The sequence below is a fragment of the Artibeus jamaicensis genome, unplaced genomic scaffold (assembly GCF_021234435.1).
Source record: "Artibeus jamaicensis isolate MK-2021 breed Jamaican fruit bat unplaced genomic scaffold, CSHL_Jam_final contig_787, whole genome shotgun sequence".
Lineage (NCBI taxonomy): Eukaryota > Metazoa > Chordata > Mammalia > Chiroptera > Phyllostomidae > Artibeus > Artibeus jamaicensis.
Genome location: NW_026521972.1, coordinates 2,705,422 through 2,727,901, shown reverse-complemented (window position 1 = coordinate 2,727,901; position 22,480 = coordinate 2,705,422). Strand labels below are relative to the sequence as shown.

The following is a 22,480-nucleotide window of genomic DNA, read 5'->3' as shown; positions in this document are numbered from 1 at the left end:
AAATAAATATATTTTAAATATAAATTAATGTATTTAAATATAATATAAACATTTTAAATAAATATATTTGATATAGTTTAAATACATGTATTTTGAATGTAATATAAATATATTTATGTAAATATAACTGTAAGTCTCTATCTGGGAGATTAAGTGTATTAGGAACAGTGCTTCCAGCATTTGTGTATAGTGTTATATTAAGGAGGCTCACTTATACTTCAGGGAACTCAGCACAATCTGAAAGTTGTATAAAAACTTGTTTCACTTCTTCTTTAAATTCTTTTCTTACTTTTACAAAATCATTATCTCAACATGTTCTCTACCATTTATAGCAGCTGTCTTTCTATGTTGATATTTACCACTGTTTAAAAAACAAGGAATGATAGATGAAAGTAATATATAATATCATGCTAATAAAAACCTAAAGGCAAGGAGTACACATAAACTTATACACATAAAATTATTGAAATATAAACTAGAAATCAGCATTATTAAGCAACTGCATTTTAGGAGAAATAAATTTTATTATCATAGTTCATGTTTTATAAGAAGCTATAGCATAGATATTTTTTATTGCTAGTGAAAGGTATTCTACAATATTTGCTTTTTTTAAATGTTTGGAAAATATTAGGGGAAAAATAATCCTAATATCTACCAAAATATGTTGATTATACCACTCTAGATAATATTGACATGTAGTGGTTAATCATCAATAACTTTGTCATATAATCAGTCCACATGAATTAAAACCTAGATACTTTTCTTGTTAGTAATAGTGAATGAAAATTTAGTATTAGGCTATTTCATTTAATAAATATAATTTTCTCAAGCTTTTAGCATTCAGAATTGAGATGACATGTTTGTATTATTTATATACACATATTGATTTAATTGGAAGTTTATATTTAAAACAAAACGTCAGTGTGGAGATAATGTGTTATTGATTAAAGAAACTATGGATAGTTTAATAAATAAAACTGTGCAGCTTTTACAGCAATCAAATTAAATATTTGATTAAAATTTTATGGTTCTTTAAATCAGTTAGTTCTATGAGACTTTTAATGTTATTCAAAAGGTGTGAATTCATGTTTGAAGTAAAATTGAATATCATTTCCTTTCCATGGGCAAGTGCTTCACATTGCCTAATTTAGTAATACTCCGTTCTAATTTTAAGCTAATTTTAATAAGAAGGATTAAAACCATAACTACAGCTATCATATGTTAAAAAGCTTTATATTATTATATTCTTGAAATGTGTTTATTGCATACCTACAATCCACAATTGAAGGAATTATTATTTAAAAATTTTGTGCTTTGCAGATTTTACTTAATTCAGTTTCATGTGTCTTTGAAAAGGATGTTTAGAGACCTCATATTTATATATCCTTTGTAATGGCATTTTTCAAAGCTTAAGATGCAGTAAAAAAAAATGCCTTCCCAAGTGTTTGTGGTTTGTGTTTCACAAGTCCTCTTGTTGGCTCAATTTTGAAATGTGCAACATCTGTTGACAGTCTCACCAATTCTACAAATAGGAATCTATAAATACTTCGGACTTCTAAATTTATGAATCCAGTAACAAATTCCATGTTTGCAATTCTCAATGGCCTTTGTGAGAGCTCTTTTCATGGACAGTAACTGACTCTGCAGAAAGACAATACCCACTAAAACAGATGTGGGAAACAGTTGGACAAGTGTCCCCAATCTCTTCCAGTCTGTTACACATGGGCAATCTCCATTTTAGCCTCTTTCTGGAACTATATATCTTGTTTGCACCACAATGGCTAGAGACAACCTCCTTCTTCCTGGTCAGGCGTTAGCTAAGTGTAGGCAGAACACCCAGAATGTACCACCACTAACATAATCTGAGCAGTAGAAGGAAAGAGAAACTCATTTAGATTTTTATAGCAAATTTGTCATTTCTTTCAGAGGTAAGTTCATTGTCACTCACCTGACTGACAAAAGGAGGCCTTGCTCCTCAATATTTGTTCTTGAATTTCTTCTTTTATTCATTGCCCAAGTAAATAAATTTTCAGTCACAGCTCTGTGATCTTAAATGAAATATTTTGTTTTTAAAAGGTTAATCATAGCAACCATAAAAGAAAACTTTTAGCTAACTTAACAATAGAATTGATAGTCAATACTTTTAAACTTAACAAAAGTCAATTTAAGGAACTGTATATATGTTAAGAGAAAGAGCACAGTTGTATGAGTTTTAATTTTCAAGCTTACTCCCTCATTAGCGATTAGAAAAAAAACATTTACTGTTTAAGAAGAAATGAATTGCTATTCTATTTTTTGTGGGTTTTGCTGAGAATCAAAATTTAAGATGTTAAAAACTTAGGAGTTTCTAGATGTTACATTCTTACCGATTCATATCCAGTAGCAAAACAAAACAAAACATGAATTTTCTATTACAGAGGTCTTTGAAAGACTTTTAATGCATTATTGATATATTTGCGTACTGTTTGTCCGTTTGATCATCTTGGAGACTGCCCTCACAGGTGTAATAAGCTGCTCTTAAAAAATCTTTTAGTCAGACATAGATGGTCTTTTTGGATATACTCTGAGACTCTTTGATTTTTGATTCATATTAAGTCTAATGACAAATTCCCAAGAGGGACTAGAGGTACAATAATACCTTTTGAATGAATTGTTTTAGACGCACAAGACGACAAGATATAAGAAATGGAGACCCACTAACTCACTGTTCAGACTTGCAACACCATGGTAAGTTACATTTTTCATCTTTTAACCTGCTACCATGAGGATGAAATCACAAGAAATAATGCACATCCACACACAGGCAGGGCACACACCGCTCCCAGAATACTTACAGAAATGCAATTAAGGAGAAAGAAAACCAAAGAGAAAGAAAATTCTAAAGAACACAAAGAAATGAATTATGCCTACATGTATGATAAATTAAAGACTTTGAATCCTTATGAGACTTAAAGTTCAGTTTTCTCATATTAACAAAAAAATCAGTTTAAGTATATGCTTTCATATACAGTAGCAACCTGAGAATAAGAGGCAAATATATATATATATATTTAAATATACCAAAGAACAAAGTGTATTTTTTAAAGATTTTATTTATTTTAGAGAGAGGGGAAGAGAGGGAGAAAGAGAAGGAGAGAAACATCAATGTGTGGTTGCCTCTCATGTGCCTCCTACTGGAGACCTGGCCTGCAACCCAGGAATGTGCCCTGACTGGGAATCGAACCAGCTACCCTTAGGTTCACAGGCTCGTGCTTGATCCATTTAGCTACATCAGCCAGGGCAGAAAGTGTAGTTTTTAAATGTCGTGCAAAGTATTCATCAATATGCTAGTGACATAGACCCAATATATTGTTATTGTCTATCCTAGTCAAGTAGAAAATGATTCCAATATCTTCAGGCTAATTTACTAGTATGACATTCTGTTGAACTGACTATTTTAGACTAAGTTCATTTTATGCCTGCTGAAATGTCAAGGGCTATTTAATGTTGAAATGCTTCTTTAATGCTGAAATACCAAGTATCTTCATTTAAATTGGAGTAAAATTGTAGTATAGTTATTCCTGTGCTTCAGCCCTTTACAAAAATAATGATGAAACTCTGCTTCCCTCTGCTGGGGAAACTGATCAATGGCATCACTATTAATGAATAATTCATAATTAAAAATAGCCCAAATGTAAAATGTAAGCATTTTAAATGTAATTGAGCACAATTATCCTATTAACTTTTGGGGTGCCCTTTACATTAATTGTAAAAGAAGGTCTAATATTTTCATCAGTAAACTTGGATTTGACCTACTAATTCTGAATGTAGAATATTCATGTTTCATGAATGTTACAAAAGAAAACACACTGCACAAGTAACACTGTAGCATGTATTCCACAACCCAGCTGCTCTTCTGAAGGCCACGTCTTTTGTTAGGTGTCCTGTAGAGGCCAGTGTCTGGTTCATGACCAATCACAGGGCTGTTCAGAGGATGCCAATATCAGAAGACTGGTAGTCATGAGTTCAGCCTGTATTTTGGATCTGTTATGCTTGGAAATTTTTTTGCCAAGAAATTTCCTATCTGTCATTGTTCTTATCATAAATTAAAAAATGCCACCATGTTAGAGAAAATGTTACCAATTTTTGTCATTGTACAGATATAGTACCTCATTGACTTATAGTCTTTAAATTTTCAAATGGGGTTAACATTCACTATTCTGTTCATCTGTTTCATGTAAAAATGTTGAATTATGATAAGCACATTTAAGCTAGTCTTATGAATTATTAATTTATTGTATTAAAGAATCTATTTCCCGAGCTATGAAGAAGCTAAGAAATAAGATGATGTAATAGAGCTCATTTTCAATCAGACTTTAATGTCCATATGAGTATAGATCTTGTTATTTTGCTCTTTCTTATATCTTGAGGGCTGTAACAGATACAATATCATGAATATCATGGTAATAAATATCACATAGATATTTAATAAATATTTGTTAAATGAATCATTTAAATATTTCAAGCTGTAGTATAGCTAATAACTGTTTCATTTTTCCAGTGGAAGTTTGAATTAAATAATATCTATTCTTTTTTGGAAATATTTTTAAGTCAGATGTTATTATTAATGTCATCATAATTAGAATTGGGACATCTGAAGAAATATTACCAATCAATTAACTAATAAATAATTATTATACACCACGGTATGTAGGATACCATACTATATTTTGGTGATTGCTAGGAAATTTTACATATAAAATATATATATATGTTTATATTTTACTAATCAATTTTAATATAATACAATATGACCTTTCACAATTTAATGCAATAGAGTTTTTAATGCAATATTTTACTGAGACAGCCATTTGTTGAGCAATCTAGGCCCTTATTAGCTCCAGGAGGTATTTTTTAGTTACATATGTGCTGGAATCATGAGTGTATATACAAGGAGAAGCTGACCAAAAACCTATTTATTTTTTTGAGCGAAACTGAATAAATTATTGTTGTTGACTGTTGATTGACTAAGCCTGAGAGAGCTTCAGATTTTAAAGTGGTGTTTTCTTGAAATTAGATTAGTTAAATCTTGTAAAAATTGGTCATATGGAGTTGCTTAATTATACAAAGCAAAATGAACATTAATCGAGTTCTCCCTGACTCTTCTATCAGAATGAGCAGTGTAGAGAGAAGAAGGAACCGCTGAGATTCAGTGTTACTGGGGTGTGTGTGTGTGTGTGTGTAAGCAGTCCTAAGGAAGTGCTTGTGACACTCGGGAGGAAATGGTGAAGTACTCTGAGCAGCTCTGCAGTGGTGAATCATTTCTTCTCTGAAGGCCTCTTTACTCCTTGTCTGCTTGTTTGATAATTGACCAAACATAAAAAAAACTAGACATCAAAGGTTATAGTAAATTTTAACTGTTTGGAAACTAAGTCAGGCATACCCATCTGGCCAGGCCAAGGCTTACCATTGGGGATCAGTGAACTATTTTTGAATGGGTGCTATCAATACTTAAAGTAGAATAGGCAGAAGTCCAGAGCTCAGCCCTCTTAAGTCATGTATGTTGTCTTGGTAATGTCACATCGCACATGGAATCAAATATCTGTGCTCACATGGAAACATATAAGAATATGAGATGTTTTCACAGAAAGCTGCTAAGCAACTTGAAGCCAAATTACACACGTCAGGACAAGCAGTTCCAGCTGTAATGGTAAACATATTTTGTAGCACTCCATATTTTACATATCCTGAGGTTTTAATAGAGAGACTGTATAAAATAATTCAGAATTCAGTGGAAGGAATTTTACTCTCGATGAAACCCTTAACACTCACTCAGCGCCCTGTGCTCTCCTCTAGTAAAGACACTCACACTGGTGGTGAGCCCGCTTAGGTGAGGCAGACACATCCAGCTCCCCTTCCCCTGGTCCAGGGCTCCTCCACTCTTGCTGCTGTCCATTCGCCTCGGGAAATTTTAGTATAAAACCCTAAATATGTATGTGCTGCCAGATCTTCTTGTCTTTCCACTCACTCCTCATACAGAATGCTAAAGACAAATGAATGCTTTGCAACATGTTTCCTTCCTTAAAATGACTGTTGTGTAGAGAATTGGAACTGGTCTGACTACATTCAACAGCGTAAGTATCTGAGTGACTTTACCTTTAAAACAACCTCCCATGTCCTCTTCCTTACCAAGCAAAAATGAGTCATACTCTCATCTACATCTCAGAGAAGAAAAAACCTCCACCGTAACACTTTTTAAAAATTTTACGTCTTAGATTTTTGAATCTTTGAAGTATGTAATATCCTAACTTCTAGTTAAACGCCATCATTGAATTTCATTTTGTGATAGTTCTCTTGGCTGTGCTACACACATGCATCTTCTTCCAGCGTCTCATAGTAAAACATCTACAGAATTCAGTCTTCTTAATTATCCTGACAGCTGGATCAATTTACGTCTTTCTTGGCATCAAAATTTTATAAAATATCGTTTGCAGTGTCATTTTTATGGTCTGCAGAGTTGTAAATTTAGTATTTTGCAGCAATGCTCGCCTGGTCTATCTATGCTTTGGCTTTTTTTATACATGCAGGAAAATCCAGCTATGAATCTGAACATTTAGCCCCAAGAGAAGCCTCAAGATGTGATAGATGACTATGATGTCAGCCTTAAAAAAAGCCTCTAACTTTAATAAATTATCAGGTTGTATCAGGTCTAAGATGTCACTGAATGTAAGATGCACCATTATTTCACGCACTGCTTAAAACAAAAGCAAACACCTGCCCCAGATGGGTTGTCTAATAGATGCTCCCAGTAGCACACCGGGACAAAATATGCTTCAATATTAGCATGAAGGCAAAACCAATCCCTGTACAGAAGATAGCAAGGAAATTTGCTTGTTTCAACCATAATTATGGGCAGTGAAAAGGGAGGGGATACTCTTTGAACCACAAGGTGGTACTCAAGGTTTATTTTTTATAAGATTTTATTTATTTATTTTCAGAGAGAGGGGAAGGGAGGAGAGAAAGAGAAGGAGGGGAACATCACCATCCATCAGTTGCCTCACACCCCCAACTGAGGACCTGGCCTGGAGCCCAGGCCTGCTCCCAGACTGGGAATCCAACCAGCACCATTTTGGTTTGCAGGATGATGCCCAATCCATACCAGCCAGGGGTAGGTTTACTTTCTGAAAGCACCAACAGGGTAGACCAAAAAAAGGTATCAGGTTAGTAGATTCTCATGTGTGTTGCAGAAAAACAAATTTTTTTCCCAAAGAAAGCAACTTCAACTCAGATCAGGAGCAACCATGACATGCATTCTGCTATCAGAAATCTTAAAAAATAAAGAAGTATGCATCTAGAATGAACTTACTATGGTATTATCTTCTGTAACTTTTGTAAACCCTTTTTGAAACATTTTTCACTGGAGATAATCAATCACCACAATAAGCATCTTCTGAGAGTACCTTAGGCTAATAATCCAATTATTTAGAGTATATGTGTGCAAAACATGCATATACTTCTGAATAACAATTTATAAATATTTTATGTCATTCTTATTCTTTATTAATGTTTTTAAATATGTCACCAGAGATTATCTAAGTGTTTCTACACATATAACCTAAGCAATGTGAGCAGAAACATTTTAGAAATGCTGAATTTTTTTAATTTCCAAAACTTATAAGGAGAATATATTAAAATGGAAGATTTGTTTTCATTATTGTGTATGGAAGTTTTCTGCCTTAGCAAATGGGTATTTTCCATCATCTCCTATCATACCTCTTAGGGAAAAGTAAATTAAACATTAAAGTCCATGTTTCATGTTTTCACAAAGTAAACATTCCTATGATAATTTTACTCTGGCATAAGAATTATATGTTTTCTTCATACGACATTTGCTATAATATTATGAAAATAATACAGATCATATGTTTGATACAGACTAAGTTAACATTACAGTAGGTATCTTCATATTGGTGTTGCCTCTGTGTGGGGGCAACAGCTTCTCCACGAGTCCCCCCGGTGCCACAGACACGCATGAATGCGTAAATATGGCCAAGAGAAGATGAGATGTGTTTGGGGAGGAGTGGGCTGTGGTCAGTTTCTCAGGGGAGACAAAGGCCAGCAGCGGCCAGTTTCTCCGAGGAGAAAAAGGCCCCAAGCGCCCTCTTCCATAGCCTTTTATTGGGTTGTAATACACAGGAATACAGGGCGGCAAGAATCAAACAGTAGATAACATTTCAAAGAGGTCTGAGGGTTTACTATGAGTCAGTGTCTGTCAAGAAGAGAGTTGCAGAAACTTTGGGAGACATACTCATTTCCTGTTGGACCCTTATCATATGAATGAAAGCACTTTTAGCAGAGCAGATTTCACAGGTTTATCAGCAAGTCTCTGTGATGCCAGATTTTCCCACAGGGCCCTCTCTAGCAAGACAAGGAGCTGCACCTCTCCCCATCAGGTATTCAGGAAGCGCTTCTCCCAGAGAACACGGGAACTTGGGCTTTGATAAAGCCAGGGGAGGAGAGTCCATTGCTCTTTGTTGCAGCCCCCTGAGTCCTTCCATGAAGGCCTCCCAGGTGATCAAGTCTGGCTTAGGTTGCCCCCCCCCCGCTGTGAGGGGTCTTACCTGTCATTGACTTCTGACCAAGTTTGGGGGGCAGGGAGAGGAACTGAGTCAGTGTTTGCTACCAGAGACAGGCTTTGTCTCCTGTGGCTGGCATTCCAAAGGTCGTCTCTCACCCTTAGCCACAAAGGGTAGAGATACAATTCCTAAAATCAGGCAGAGTGGTCTACAACACCTCTAAAGTTACTGAGTTTGGGCCTGCTCTATGCTAAGACACATTGCAGACTCTGGAATCACAAGATATTAAGCACAGTATTAAATACAACTATTCTGATGGCTTCATAGTAATTTCCTAATAACTCAGTTCCACTTTCATCTTTTAACTTAATTAATCTCTAAAAAGTAAACTACTAGTGACTACCTCTGAAACAATAATCAGCTATAAACAATAAAATTAAAGTGCCCTGGTCATATCTGTCTGTGATTTTTTTTCATCTACCTAGCTGTATACCAACAAGAACATTTTCAACACAAATCCACAGGAATCAGTGGATTCAAGGAAGATTAGAAACTACTTGAATTATAAAATTTTAAATGCTGTATACTGGTCAATAAGTATCCCAGAGGCAGATCTTAATTTAGGGCATAAAGCAAAGTAGTTTGAAATTTAAACTTTTTTTCAAGTTGATAAGTTTGTAACTTTAAACTGCCTCTAAAGTTTCATTAATTGAGTCTTTTTCTGTACTTGACAAATAGAGATATTGAGCACATAGCTTTAATATATGCTTATGTGTTCATTTCTGGGTACGTGCATGCATGCAAACTAACATTCAACAAACATTTACAAAGAAACTAGTTGGTGTGAGTATCCGATAAAACGCTGGAGAAGCACTGTACTACGCATTATCTTGATAAGAAAATGAGATCCCTGCTATATAGCTACATAATTAGTACAGACTACATAATTTAAGTGCACTATAGTATATGAAATTAAATCAATTGTTAGCTATCTTAGGAGTCAGATCCAAGAATATGCATGGATATTGAAAGGAATGAAATTTTTGTCCTCAATTTTTTATTTGTAAATATTTTATGTCTTTCCAAGAGTTTTTGATCATCCATAAAATGTCTTTTTAGCTATTGCAACTTAAAAAATACAATTCATCCACCTTAAGCCAAACTAAAATATTTTCTATTGATAAAGTGCCTGTTGTATTTCTGTAGAAAATCATGTAGAATCTAGTAAAGAAAATCTAAGTAATGATGTTTTATTGAAGAAGTGCATATCTGCAATTTTCTACATCACCAAAGATTGCTAACCAACGCTTTTTTCTCTTCTTTGCTTGGCCTTTAGCAGTAAATATCATAGAGAAAAAAAATTATACTGTAAAATATAAAAATTAGAATGTGATGAAAACAAATAAAATTAGATTTCTCCTGATAAAATAAAATTGTATTTCTGCACTTAACTGTATTTGCTAAATATATTTAAAATAATTTACAACCATTTGCTTCCCCCAAATTGCTTTACTTTTATGTTTAATATTTATTAAATTCAACTTTTCAAATACAAATGGGAGGACATCAAAAATGATAACAGGTCAAATAGTTAAATAAATATAATGTTCATTAACTCACTCATCTTTGTCTTCTCTACATGACATCTAATTTTTTGAGCCTATTACATTATTAACGTCTCACTCTTGGAAGACATTTATGGGGTTAAAATGGAGAGTGGAATAAATGGAAGGCTGAAATGTGATGCCTTCTGCTTCTGCCTTATTGGAAGAGAAACAAATACTAAATAAGGCCTTTAGCAATATGATATTTCTGGCCAAATGATGGATATCATGGATTTTTGTTGCTACAAAAGGAAGCAATTTATTTAACTTCTTTCTTTCCTCCCATTCTTTCTGGTTTATTGGGCTCATTTCATTTCCATAAATTACCCCACTAAAAGAGGAAGTGATTAATTGAGAATTGCTTCTTTAAAAACAGTATTTCTTATCATTAACAGCTGCAACATATTGTAACATCATGTTATTCAAACACACTGTGGTGCTTTTAAAATTATTTTAATGTCTGTTGTTCTCAATTATTTTGCTCTAAATATTCAATTGAGCCCATGAGAATTCATTATGCAAATTTAACAACTATACCCTTCTTGTCTACTGGTAATTTTCATGACAAAAGTTTGTGTTCAAACATTTGCTTCCTAAGTGTAAAATGTATTTTTAAATAGATTAAATTAAAATTCTTTCTTTCTGGAAATTTACAAGATTACTCACTGCCGAGGATGTCTTTTAGAGATTTAGGCGTCCTTGAAAATATGAGAATATATTCATAAATTTTATTAAATTTGTTTGTCTTCTCACTATCCCATATTTGGATTTTTTGATTTTGGAGTATACTTGATTAGTCACTATTTTCTCCCAGCATATCTCAAATCAACTGTTGTAAAATTTGAAAACTTAACAAATTTAGAAAATTTGAAATGTTTACATTTAACAGTGGTTTAGCAATGTATCCTACCATAATCAGGGTTATAATCCCTATATCCTTTTTGACTGATTATATTTTAAATGATCTTTAAATAAAATTATGATAACTCTGTTGGGGATATCAAATTTACATGAGACTTCCACTTATAAATGCATAATACATAGTTTAGATTTGCCACTCAGCAGACCTCAGCTAAGGGCTAATGACAGTCTTATAGAATATACAGTAAAAGAAAGATAACCAGATTTATAATTATAATAAATAAGACCACATGTGCTCTGAAAATATATGCAAAAAAATAGATTTTTAGGAATCATAAAAGAGGAAGTACTTTCTGTGAGGGTGATGGGGAGTAGGATTGATTCTGGGAAGGAGTTCGTAATTTGTCTCGTATGAATTCTCAATGAAAGATTTGAAGTTTTGAATGAATTAACAGTTGAAACTATTACAACAATAATAACAATAATAATAATACCGCACATTTTTAAGACTATTTCTGTGTCCAAGCATCATACTGTTATTCTATGTAGTATATTTTAATAACAACAAAAACAGTAAAGGGTTATAAATATTTTGTTTGATTAAAAACAAATATAAGATGAAGATCACAATAATGTCACAGGCAAAGCAAGTTTGCTGACAGAGAACATAAGCAGGCATTTAAGAACATATTTACCAAGAAGTTATAAGGCAAGATATAAATTTTTCTGACACATTTTTAGTCAATGTAGAGGGAGAAATATGATCAAGTAGTAAGTCACAAGGTACATTAAAAAGTAAATTAATCGAGAGAATATCAATAATTCCTAAAAATTAACATGAGAAAGAAAAAATTAAAGATGAACATCAGGAAACACTTCGAAGTGCTGAACACCACATTCAAAGTCATCATGACATAAAAACAGTCGGCAAATCAGAGGGACCCAACACAACACAATTTAGTAAAATCTGGTATCTCATGGCATTAACAGAATGTGTTTCATGTAAACAGCTCTCTGGTCAACTAGTTTAATCCAGGGGGGATATTATAGCTTATATTTACTATGAATATGCAAGATTTCTTATCCTTCAGGAAATTTTTAGTTAATAATGCTTTCTCAGTTGAGCTTTTGTTCTATGTCGGCTAATTATGAGTTCAGTAGTATATGCTTCATAAAGCACTTACAGTTTAACTATACTATGTTGCCATTTCTTTGCAGAGCTGTTTGCTTTAATAAACAGTCAAAATGATAGTACACTTGTATTCCAAGAAAGTGTGGACAATCTAGTAATGCTAGAAGACAATCAAAATATCGTTCCTGTTTGTAATGTTTTGAGAGGGAGTAGGGAGAGAGGGGGAGGGAGAGAGACAGTGAGAGACAGATTGAGGGGCAGGAAAAAGATGGAAGACCCTAAGGATAGGGAGAGAAACTTTGTTATTGGACATCTAATGTTGCACAAAATTTGATCAGGCACTTGGGGCAGAATGGTTAGGAAGAAGAATGGTATTTATAGAGGGTCTTATCATTCTTTCTACAATACTTAGATATTCTTTTTATTCTTAGAAAGAATACTTTGATATTCTTTCTAAATATCTTGGATAAGGTGGCAGGTGTGGGGAAATTAACAACAACAAAACATTTACAGGTTGTTACATCTGAGCACCCACATTAATGAATGTCTGACTGAGGCACTTTAAACTAAAGTCCCAGCTGAACTTAAAAGTTACTGATGATTGAAACATTCTGCTGTGGTGGGATCGGCAGAAAACTATTCAGTGGAGGTTTCACCCCTGCAATGACTGCTGATGGCAGCAGGACCCAGCCAAACGTACAGCAGGGGGATCTCAGACCAAAGAACGACAGTAGTACCTCCACACAGGATTTACTACTAAGGTAGGACGGAATTTCTGGCTCACTGATCACTAGCTAAAAAATTTTTCTTTTGATTCTTATTTGGACAAAGGAGAGATACAAAGAGCCAAGCTAGAGAGGAATGAATCCTTAAGGTACTGGCAAGAGTGGTTATCAAGGCAAACTCAAATGAAAGTGCCAAGCCAATGGGCCAATTTTGCCAGTTGTGGTTCTTTTCTTATTTAGGTAGAAAAGTACCTAAATGTTATGATGTGTCTTCAAAAGTCCTTGAACTTCTGCTCTATTAAAGTAAACACAACTTCTTGTAAGTTCTTGATTAAATCAATACTATTTTAGATTCTCCTGTAGATAAGTAGCAGTTAAAATTTTTAATATAAGAAAACATTTATTAAGAAAATTCCTCTGTGTGTGTGTGTATATATATATATAATTTGGAAGCATTTGCTGTCACCAGGGGAAATCTTGGAGAGAAAATAAAAGCCAAGCAGGTTTCTCGGGACTCTAAGAAAATTGAGCCAAAAGCTCTCGAGGGGCCAGGTGGAATGATTTTATTAATTGCGAAGAAGACAACTTCCTGTTTTCTTTTTAATGTACCTAATTGATGTATTAATATAAAAATCTGTTCTTTCTTGTTATACAAGTCGTGTTGTTCTTAGCTTTGGGTGTACTAAAGTATTTAAAGAGTTCTATGTTCCAGAGCAATAACTTACTTATACTTTATATTTCTATAGATATTTATAGTAACATAGATTAGGTGAGAGACAAGTCTACAAGAAAAGTAGGCCTGGGAGGCATGGTTGGTAAATCAGAAGATGTCAGTGGATCACCCTGGTGTTTGTTTCTGAATCCAGTGGATTTTATTCTGTATTGTCATGCTGTCATATATCTTATGATTCATTAATATTTAGAACTTGAATGAAAACTCTCTTCTTAAAGGTAAAATAACTTTTTACTATATTAATTTTTTTTTACTTTTTAAAATTTTATTGGTGTGAAAACACAGCGTGAGATCCACCCTTTCAACAAATTTTAGATCTCAAACTCTTTCTCATCTTGCATAACTAAAACTACATACTTATTGATAGCAAGTCTGCATTTGCCTTTCTCTCCACCCTTGGCAACTGCCATGCTTCCCTCAGATTACTTTAGATTCCTCATGTAAATGGTACTCGTTTCTCATACTTGTTCTCTTGTGACTGCCTTCTTTCACTTAGCATGGCCTCAAGGTCCATCTGTGTTGTTGCTTATGACAGATTTCCTTCTTTTTTAAGATTGACTAATATTCCAACGGATAGGATTTCTAAATCAAAGAAACTTAAAACAACACAGCAGTTGGCAGGAACAAAAAGAATTCCATGTACACTGCATTGACCTCTGTGATGAGCATTTTAATTAGTCATGGTGGCTCCTGACTCACAGGGGACTTCCCAGACCCTGTCGGGCATAGAGATTCCATTTATCTCTATCCAAGGAAGCAGATGCCTTGCAAACTAGCAGAGCCGCATGTGCCAAATCTGTTCAATTAAAGATACACTAATACTTTCAGAGAAAAAAAGAAAAATGCTACAATATTAAATACAGATATTGAAAAAGATACATACCTCCAATGTGGGAATAGAGTGATTTCAAATCAGTTAAATATTGTTTCTTTACATTTCAGCAATTTCCTCATTTTTTTCCTAATTCTAAGGGATCGGTCCTTTAAATACGATATTTCTCAATATTAGAAGAGTTTTATTTCACACATTGGGCAATAAAGGAAAAGGCCCTGAGGCTGACTTCCCCAGAGATAACAAACAGAGGCAGAAGGCTGACTATAGGCAGGGGGAGACTAGGAGAAGGTGGACCTCAGCCATGGACGGGGATTGGATGGAAGCAGGATTTGGGAAAGTTTAAGGGTACTGGAAGCAAATCATATTGTCTATGACAGACAAAATTCTCAGTTGATTATAAGGAGAGTAAAACTGTCAAAGTGATGCCAAAAAGGGAAAAAACATTTTTGAATTAAAAATCTAGCTAAGCTTGAAATAGAGAACAAAATATTTTTATCTGTCTATACTGTCAGCCTTCTATGCATGTGAAAATATATTTATTTTTTTTCTAAATTAATTTAATGAATCCCAGATTGTACAGGATGTCATAATGGAAACAGGATTATACAAGATAATAAAGAGAGTTTTTTTTTCTTTAAATGAGTTTTACCTACACTCCCTAGGTCGCACTTTTGATCTTAACTGTGTTTCATTTACCACATTGAAGGAGGTTACATAAAGGGTAAAATAATAGAAACTTAATCAGGAAACAGGATTTCTTATTGCTGCATTTTATTATATACTCTTGCCATATTCTTTGGCCTAATTCTTGAAAATATTAAAAGATGTGTCATTTTAAAATAAAGGCAATTGAAACCACATTGCATGAGAACTATGCATCTTTCTTCTGAGCCATTCCAAACATTTCACACCAACTGTTCTTTAGAACAAACTTGCAGATTATTTAGGGGTTATTGGCAGGAAGTATAAACTTCCTGAACTCTATTTTTTATAAAATATTAGATAAATATTGGTTGGTGAATTTAATTTTACAGATTAAAAACCAAATCAAAAGAGGCAAAATCTTGTTTTCAAAGCCCTGTGGAATGACTTTTCTGCTGGAAAATAGTACAATGTGCACTGGCCCCATTACTCAGAGCACAGAGGTTTAGAGTGGAAATAATTTCTTGGGGAGTATTACCATGGTGTATAAAAAATGTATAGTTACACTGCACACATGACCGACTTTGTTACAGTAATGCTATTTTCTGGAAGACAAATATCTGCACATGCCTTATATAATCCATACAAAACAATGTATATTTTGATGAGCACTTGGGTTCTGAAATCTTATATCCTTGACATTTCTGCCATCCTCAATCAATTTGAGAAATACTTCCAACTTGGCAAATAAATTTATCTCCTGAATTTCCAAATAAAGTCTTTGGAAAGTTGAGTTTATTTCTCTAACATGTTCCCATTTCATCTTCCTTTTCACCGAACAGATAATCACCATGGCCACAGCCTTGAAGAAAGAATCATCTATGGAGTAGAAAATAGTAGCACATTCCTGGAATGCAGTCCAAAATCACAGCGAGCTCTGGTCTATTGGCAATTCCAGAGACGAAATGAAGAGCGCAAAGAAGAGGTACAGGAATGAAATGGACTGGATTATTTCTATCTGACATATACTAAGGGACCCCAACATGGTTGGGTTGAAGGGGAAAAATTACTGTGAATCTTTGTCCTTTTCTTACTCAGTAATAGCTCATTCATTAAACAAATATTCATTGGAGGTCTGATTAGATGGCAGGTTATATACTAGGTGTTGCAGTAACAAAGGTGAGTTTTGTCCCAGAAGCCATTTGGTGATATACAGGGTCTGGCAGAAGTAACACCTGATTGAGTGTTGTTGGTAGAGTAATAATATGGGTGCAATAATTTATAGTTTTAATTTGAAGATTTCATCTAACATGCCACTTGGTATGCTTGAGTGTGATATTGTTATGTTATAGAATTACATGCTTATGACTTTATAATAAAAGATTTTGTAATAAAAAAGGGTGTTATTTGTGCCAGGCCCTATATTTTTAGAATCTGCTTTCTTTCTGTAGTTATCTACAAGGTATTATATTATCTGTATTTGTGTATCAAAAAAATCATACTACTAATTTTAACTGTTGTTCAATTAATGCTGATATCCACATGTGTATTTCTTTCTCCATTAACTTCCACCTCAAATGGGAAAGAGAGTTTCAGGAAAGGGAGGAGGAGATTTAGAATGAAGAATCTAAGGTCCCAGGATGAACTCTGATATGAAATTTGCATATCGGAGCTGTCTCCTCAATGAATACATTTTATTCCTCTGTGGAATTAAAGAATTGTGCAAAGAAAATCTCAGTGAGAACTCCGAGCTTTTGAAAAGCATTATATAAGAGAAACCAGGCTGTGTGATTTTTAAGTGGATAGCGTGCATTTTTACAAACATAATTTGAATATAAAGGTAAAAATTCTCCCATTATCTTTTTTGATTGAAGCGGTCTTTATCTGTGTAATCACATCATGCAAATGTCAAGGTTGATTTTACACGTTACAGCCTAGACTTTCAGGGATCTCTGTTATAAACTGCATTCAAAATAAAAGTGAGGTTGGATGTATTTAAGTACATACCTGCATTTTTATGTCACATCTAAGACCCAGGAAATTAAATAAATAATTATGAAGCATGTAACCCCATGCTTTTCTCTGCTTATTCAACTGCTGATTTTTTGTATTCTATTTTTTCATCTTTTATATGTTTATTCTAATGCTGCATTGTTTTCTAGTATCATGGTTCTGTATTTCCAAGTCTAATATTTAATGTTAATTTCTCCTCTATTTATACACTTGCTTTCAAATATGCAAAATAGAGTATATCTTGGTACTTTCCTCCCATCATCTTGAATATTTTAAATTATTATAATGAGAAAACTTATTAAACCATGGGCAACCAATATTTTGCAAAGCATTTTAAAAACAAATGACGTAAATTTATAACTTTTTTCTGATAGCAAAATGCTATCATGTCTCTTAAGCTAGAAATTTTATTGACTGTTAAAATGTGCCTCAACACATAATCTAAATTTTTACTGGAACAGAGTTTCAGAAATGTATTCCTTTTTAATATGTGTATTTTACTGCCCTTTTTTCTTTTGCTAGATTAGAGTTGATGACCATATCATCAGGACAGAACAAGGACTTCTACTGCGTAGTCTTCAGCGGAAGGATTCAGGCAATTACCTGTGTCATGCCGTGGAACATGGATTCATGCAAACTCTTCTTAAAGTGACCCTGGAAGTCATTGACACAGAGCATTTGGAAGAACTTCTTCATAAAGATGATGATGGAGATAGCTCTAAGACCAAAGAAATGTCCAACAGCATGACACCTAGCCAGAAGGTCTGGTACAGAGACTTCATGCAGCTCATTAACCACCCCAACCTGAACACAATGGATGAGTTCTGTGAACAAGTTTGGAAAAGGGACAGGAAACAACGTCGGCAAAGGCCAGGACATACCCAAGGGAACAGTAACAAATGGAAGCACTTACAGGAAAATAAGAAAGGTAGAAACAGGAGGACCCACGAATTTGAGAGGGCACCTAGGAGTGTCTGAGCTGCATTACCTCTAGAAACCTCAAACAAGTAGAAACTCTCTTAAGACAGTAACTGGAAAAAATGCAATATTCATGAACTCTTTTTCATGGCATTATGTGGATGTTTACAATGGTGGGAAATGCAACTGAGTTCCACCAATTATAAATTAAGTCCATGAGTAACTTTCCTAACAGGCTTCCTTTCTAATACCAACACGTAATAGAGGTCAGGTGAACGCAGATGTTCACTTTAGCAGACTTGATGTTTCCTATGAGACTTTACTGTACAGGTTTCACTTTCCTCTTTGCCTGAGAAATAAAAATGTCATTTGCCATATCGCCATCTAAAGAAGAAAAGTTGCATCAGCAAAGCCATTTTATTGAACTAAAACTTTAAAATAAACTGCATGGAGTTACTAAGCTGATGAATATTCCAAAATGTGGTTGGATCCAAGGATATTTTTCTGTCTACCAGCGCTTGTGTTTATATATGTACGGGAGGAGTAAAATGATACTGAATGAAATGGTCTATAGAAATATGAAAAACATAAACCATCCATCATCCAGAAAACAAATGGAATTCACTGATCTACTACTGATGTCTTCTTTCAGCTTTGATCTAAAGATGTATTTTATTAAAACTATAATTTAAGTGTACCATGACAAATATGCAGTAAAATTTAGCTCTTTTCTAAGCTAGAGTAGGTTTTCATCTTACAGTTATTGTGCTATATAGTTTTTGTTTTAAAAATTCCAATTCTGTGCTGCTTTTTCCCCCCCAACATTTTGTTTTCAGTTATGCAAGAGGGATAGCCAATACTGTTTTAGAAGTTATATATATATATATCATTGCAATTAATTCATAAAGCCTGGATATAAATTATGTTTTATTGCTCTTAGAGTTTCAAACAAATAACACCTCCACTTCTTTAAGTATTGTCTAAATTGATTTTAACATGCATAATGTTCTCAGAAAAACAGCATTTAACCCTCTCAAAAAGGGAAGAAACAAATTGATTTGTTAAATGCATTTTGTTGTATCTAATGAATCAATGAGGAGAAAAGGAATGCATATTTCATGAAATGAATAAGCATTATCTGAATATATATTCATAGAAAATGTCTCTTAATTCTGTGTTTGAATCTCTGCATGATATTTGAGACATAAAAACTCTCTCTTATGATTCCATTAGGAATTACCTCTGGGTCATCTAACTTTTTTTAAAAAAGAGAGATCAATAATATTCAGAACAACATCTTAAAAACAAATGTTACCACTCTGTTTATATCTGTATTAACTGTCTCTTATCTCACATTAAAGACAATTGTCTGTCTAAAGAACATTAGTTCTTTTCATGTCAGTAGGAGCAACTTTTATACAAACTATTTTTCAGGACACAATTCACACTTTACATATGTAAAAGTCTTTGTCTCCTGCAACAACTTATTAAATAAGGTGGAAGGTTATTATTAATTAAGGGCTTGCCTGCTTTATTGTCCTAAAATGATTTCTTGAGAATCTTTGACTTTAAGGTGTATAAAACCATCAGCATTGCAATTGTTTCTTTTGCACTGTGTTCTTCTTGCCAGAAATTCTCCCCTCGGTCCTTCATCCTGACAAAAATGCAAAAGAAACTTCCTATTGCTACTTAATGAAGGCAGCATTAAAATTCTAACTCCGTCTTGGGATTCTAAATAACTCAGCATTAATTTCTCACCTCAGACTACAGTGAATTTTCTAAAATTTTGCTATCAACTGAAAAATTTCACAGATGGAAGCTCAACTTACAGTTTTAATGATTATCTTGAATTAAGTTTGTTCATACTTTTTTCAAATAAAAGCCTAAAAAATTCTACATTCAATTTTAAGCTCCATTGATTAATACAGTATTACTTTTTAAAGTACATCTTTAAATGCTAACTGAATTTTAAATTATTTGAAGAACACATTCATGTAGAGAAAACAGAAGTGTGAGATATAAAAGTCAAAGAACAAAGAATGTTCCAGAAATAGGTCATTCTTTTATTTTTATAGGATATCTTAACTATACCAAAATTTGGTGTTGCATTTAATTCCATATTTTAACTGAAACAAATTTATTTGCAATCACAGAAGTATTTTATTTCTTATTAGTCTTCAAAAATAATTTGAAGGAATAGAGATAATAAATAACTTCAGGATATCTTCCAATATCTGAATGCATTTTGTTTAGCATTTTAAAATACCCATAGATAGTCTACACTTCAATTAAAAGAAACAAAAGACCAACAAATCTGTGTCTTTATGTCATCAGTTCTAAGTTTGCAAAGACAATTATAGATATAACTTGTGGGTAAATAACTCTTATTGCAGTCATAATCTTCTGCCAATGTATATTGAGTCAGGACAGGTTGCACGAAAAATAATGTCCCATTTAATTTTTAATAAACTTTGACATGCATGGATCATCAGAGTTGAAACTATGGTAAGAGATTTGTGGGTCCTTAAGCAAATGATGACCACAGTCTTAAGGTAGGAAAGGTACATCGCAGCAGAGAAATTATGGCCCAGTTGAAATCAAATGTAAAATGTAAATGCATGTAAATGCACACTTAATACTACTCTTATGTATTATTTAGTGATTTTTCAATGGTATGTGTTTAATATTTTTGCTACCTACACATTAGGCAAAGAGATGTAAATAATTTTGAAAAGAAGAAGAGTGTAAAATGCAACTTTTTATAGCTACTCCATTTCATTGTGTTCAACATCCTAAAATGCCAGCTTTCCCTCACAGGTGACAAGGTGGCTGATGTGCTATTTAGGGGCAGAAGGTGTGTGCCCATTCGAAAAGCATGTTTTTTCCAGGTAGTATACGTGTTCCATATCTGTATTTATCATTGCATTTCAGATGGGAACTACAAAACTGGAGAGAAAATGTAATGAAACTGCTGCTGTAAATTATTCCTTTTAGCATGTATTCAGTTGCTAAATACACATTTCTTCAAAATATTTGAATTCAGATGTCTTTACTGTTCCCTCTAGCATATGGTGTCGAGGAACATAAGTTTGGAAAACAGTGAGAACCAACCAGGTTGCTATATAATCAGCTATCAGGTTTCTGCATTGTCGTCGGCTGTAACCTGGGTTCTATATTTGTGGTGAGGATGTGAATATTCATGCCCTTCAAATTAAATGTTGTTATTTTTATGACATATCTATAAAGGAAATATGGGAATGAAATGCTATAATGTGTTATCGTAATCAGTTTGGTTTTATTCAGGGTCTTCCAAGATGCCTGATAATTTGTCATTGAAATTGCCAGTCTTGAAGGTCATAAGCAAGCATTAATATGGGGTGAATAGTATAACATTTTGAAACCTTTGTTTTATGAATTTATCTTTTACACACAATTTGCTTTCGCTTTAATGGAAATCTATCAAGGTTAATGGCTTCAAAGTTACTATTAAATCATCTTACTGGGTTGTAAGTTGTCAAATATAAGCTGGTTAAATGCCAAAGTGAGCCATCCTTTCTATTTTGACTTTGTAATAACTGTTTAAAGTTGATGTTTATATTTACAAAATACATGTTTCTATAAAAAAGAAAACACTATTTTTCAAAAAGTCTGCAAAATCTTATTAGTTTATTTTATTTTAAAATTTTTTTCTAGACTCATCAAAGAAACATGTTTTGAAGTTAACATATTAAGAGGAGCTATAAGTGCAGGAGGGAATGAAGCCACAGCAATCCTGCCTCGCAGTGTGACCATTTTTACAATCCACATGACCAAAGAAAAAAGTTGGGTTCTGATTTCAAACATGCAAATACACACAGGCAGAGTCAGTTAGCAACTGAAACCAAACCAAAGATGATTTCAAATGTAAAGAAACTGGGCTTGTAGACACTGCCTATTAAAGCCAGATTCTTACCTATTTGATTAAATCCCACGGATAGATCTTATCTATCTACTATGTACTTGGCACTGGTAAGGGATGAGGATACTGAGATGACTGGGACTTAACCCTTGTCCTCAAAGAGCTCACAGTAAAATAAAGGAATCAGAGAGTAACATGATTTATAATCATCATATCTGGCAAGTCTTTTCTAAACATCCCATTTCTGAAGCTAGCCACCTTCTCAACACTAAGTATGGGTCTTGTATATATTTTTATTGTCACACTTAATACAAAGGTATAATTTTTCTATTTACATCACTGTTTCACTTTCTAGTATGGGAGTTCCTTGAGGGCAGGGTTTGTATCTAACCTATGTCTGACTGCAGTGCCTAGCATGATTTGGGGCTCAGGGAAGGAGCTCAGTGAATCATGGTTGCAAAGAACCAGGTTATAATGTGGTAAGTTCCAAATACAAGTCCACAATAAATGTGCTATAGTGTCAAAGAGGAAGGAGGAATTCCTTCAGGCAGAGAGATGGAAAGC

The 22,480-nt window shown here is 33.7% G+C and overlaps 1 protein-coding gene across 1 annotated transcript in view; it reads left to right on the top strand.

The window, feature by feature from the left end:
• Window positions 1–19,827, top strand: part of SEMA3A (semaphorin 3A) — a 198,337-nt gene extending 178,510 nt beyond the window's left edge. Inside the window, exons 15-17 of the mRNA XM_037129059.2 lie at window positions 2,660–2,727; window positions 15,930–16,072; window positions 17,623–19,827. Coding sequence (XP_036984954.2) covers window positions 2,660–2,727; window positions 15,930–16,072; window positions 17,623–18,078 — 667 coding nt within the window. The 3' untranslated portion in view covers window positions 18,079–19,827. The remainder of the gene's footprint in view (window positions 1–2,659; window positions 2,728–15,929; window positions 16,073–17,622) is intronic.
• Window positions 19,828–22,480: the final 2,653 nt, after the last annotated feature.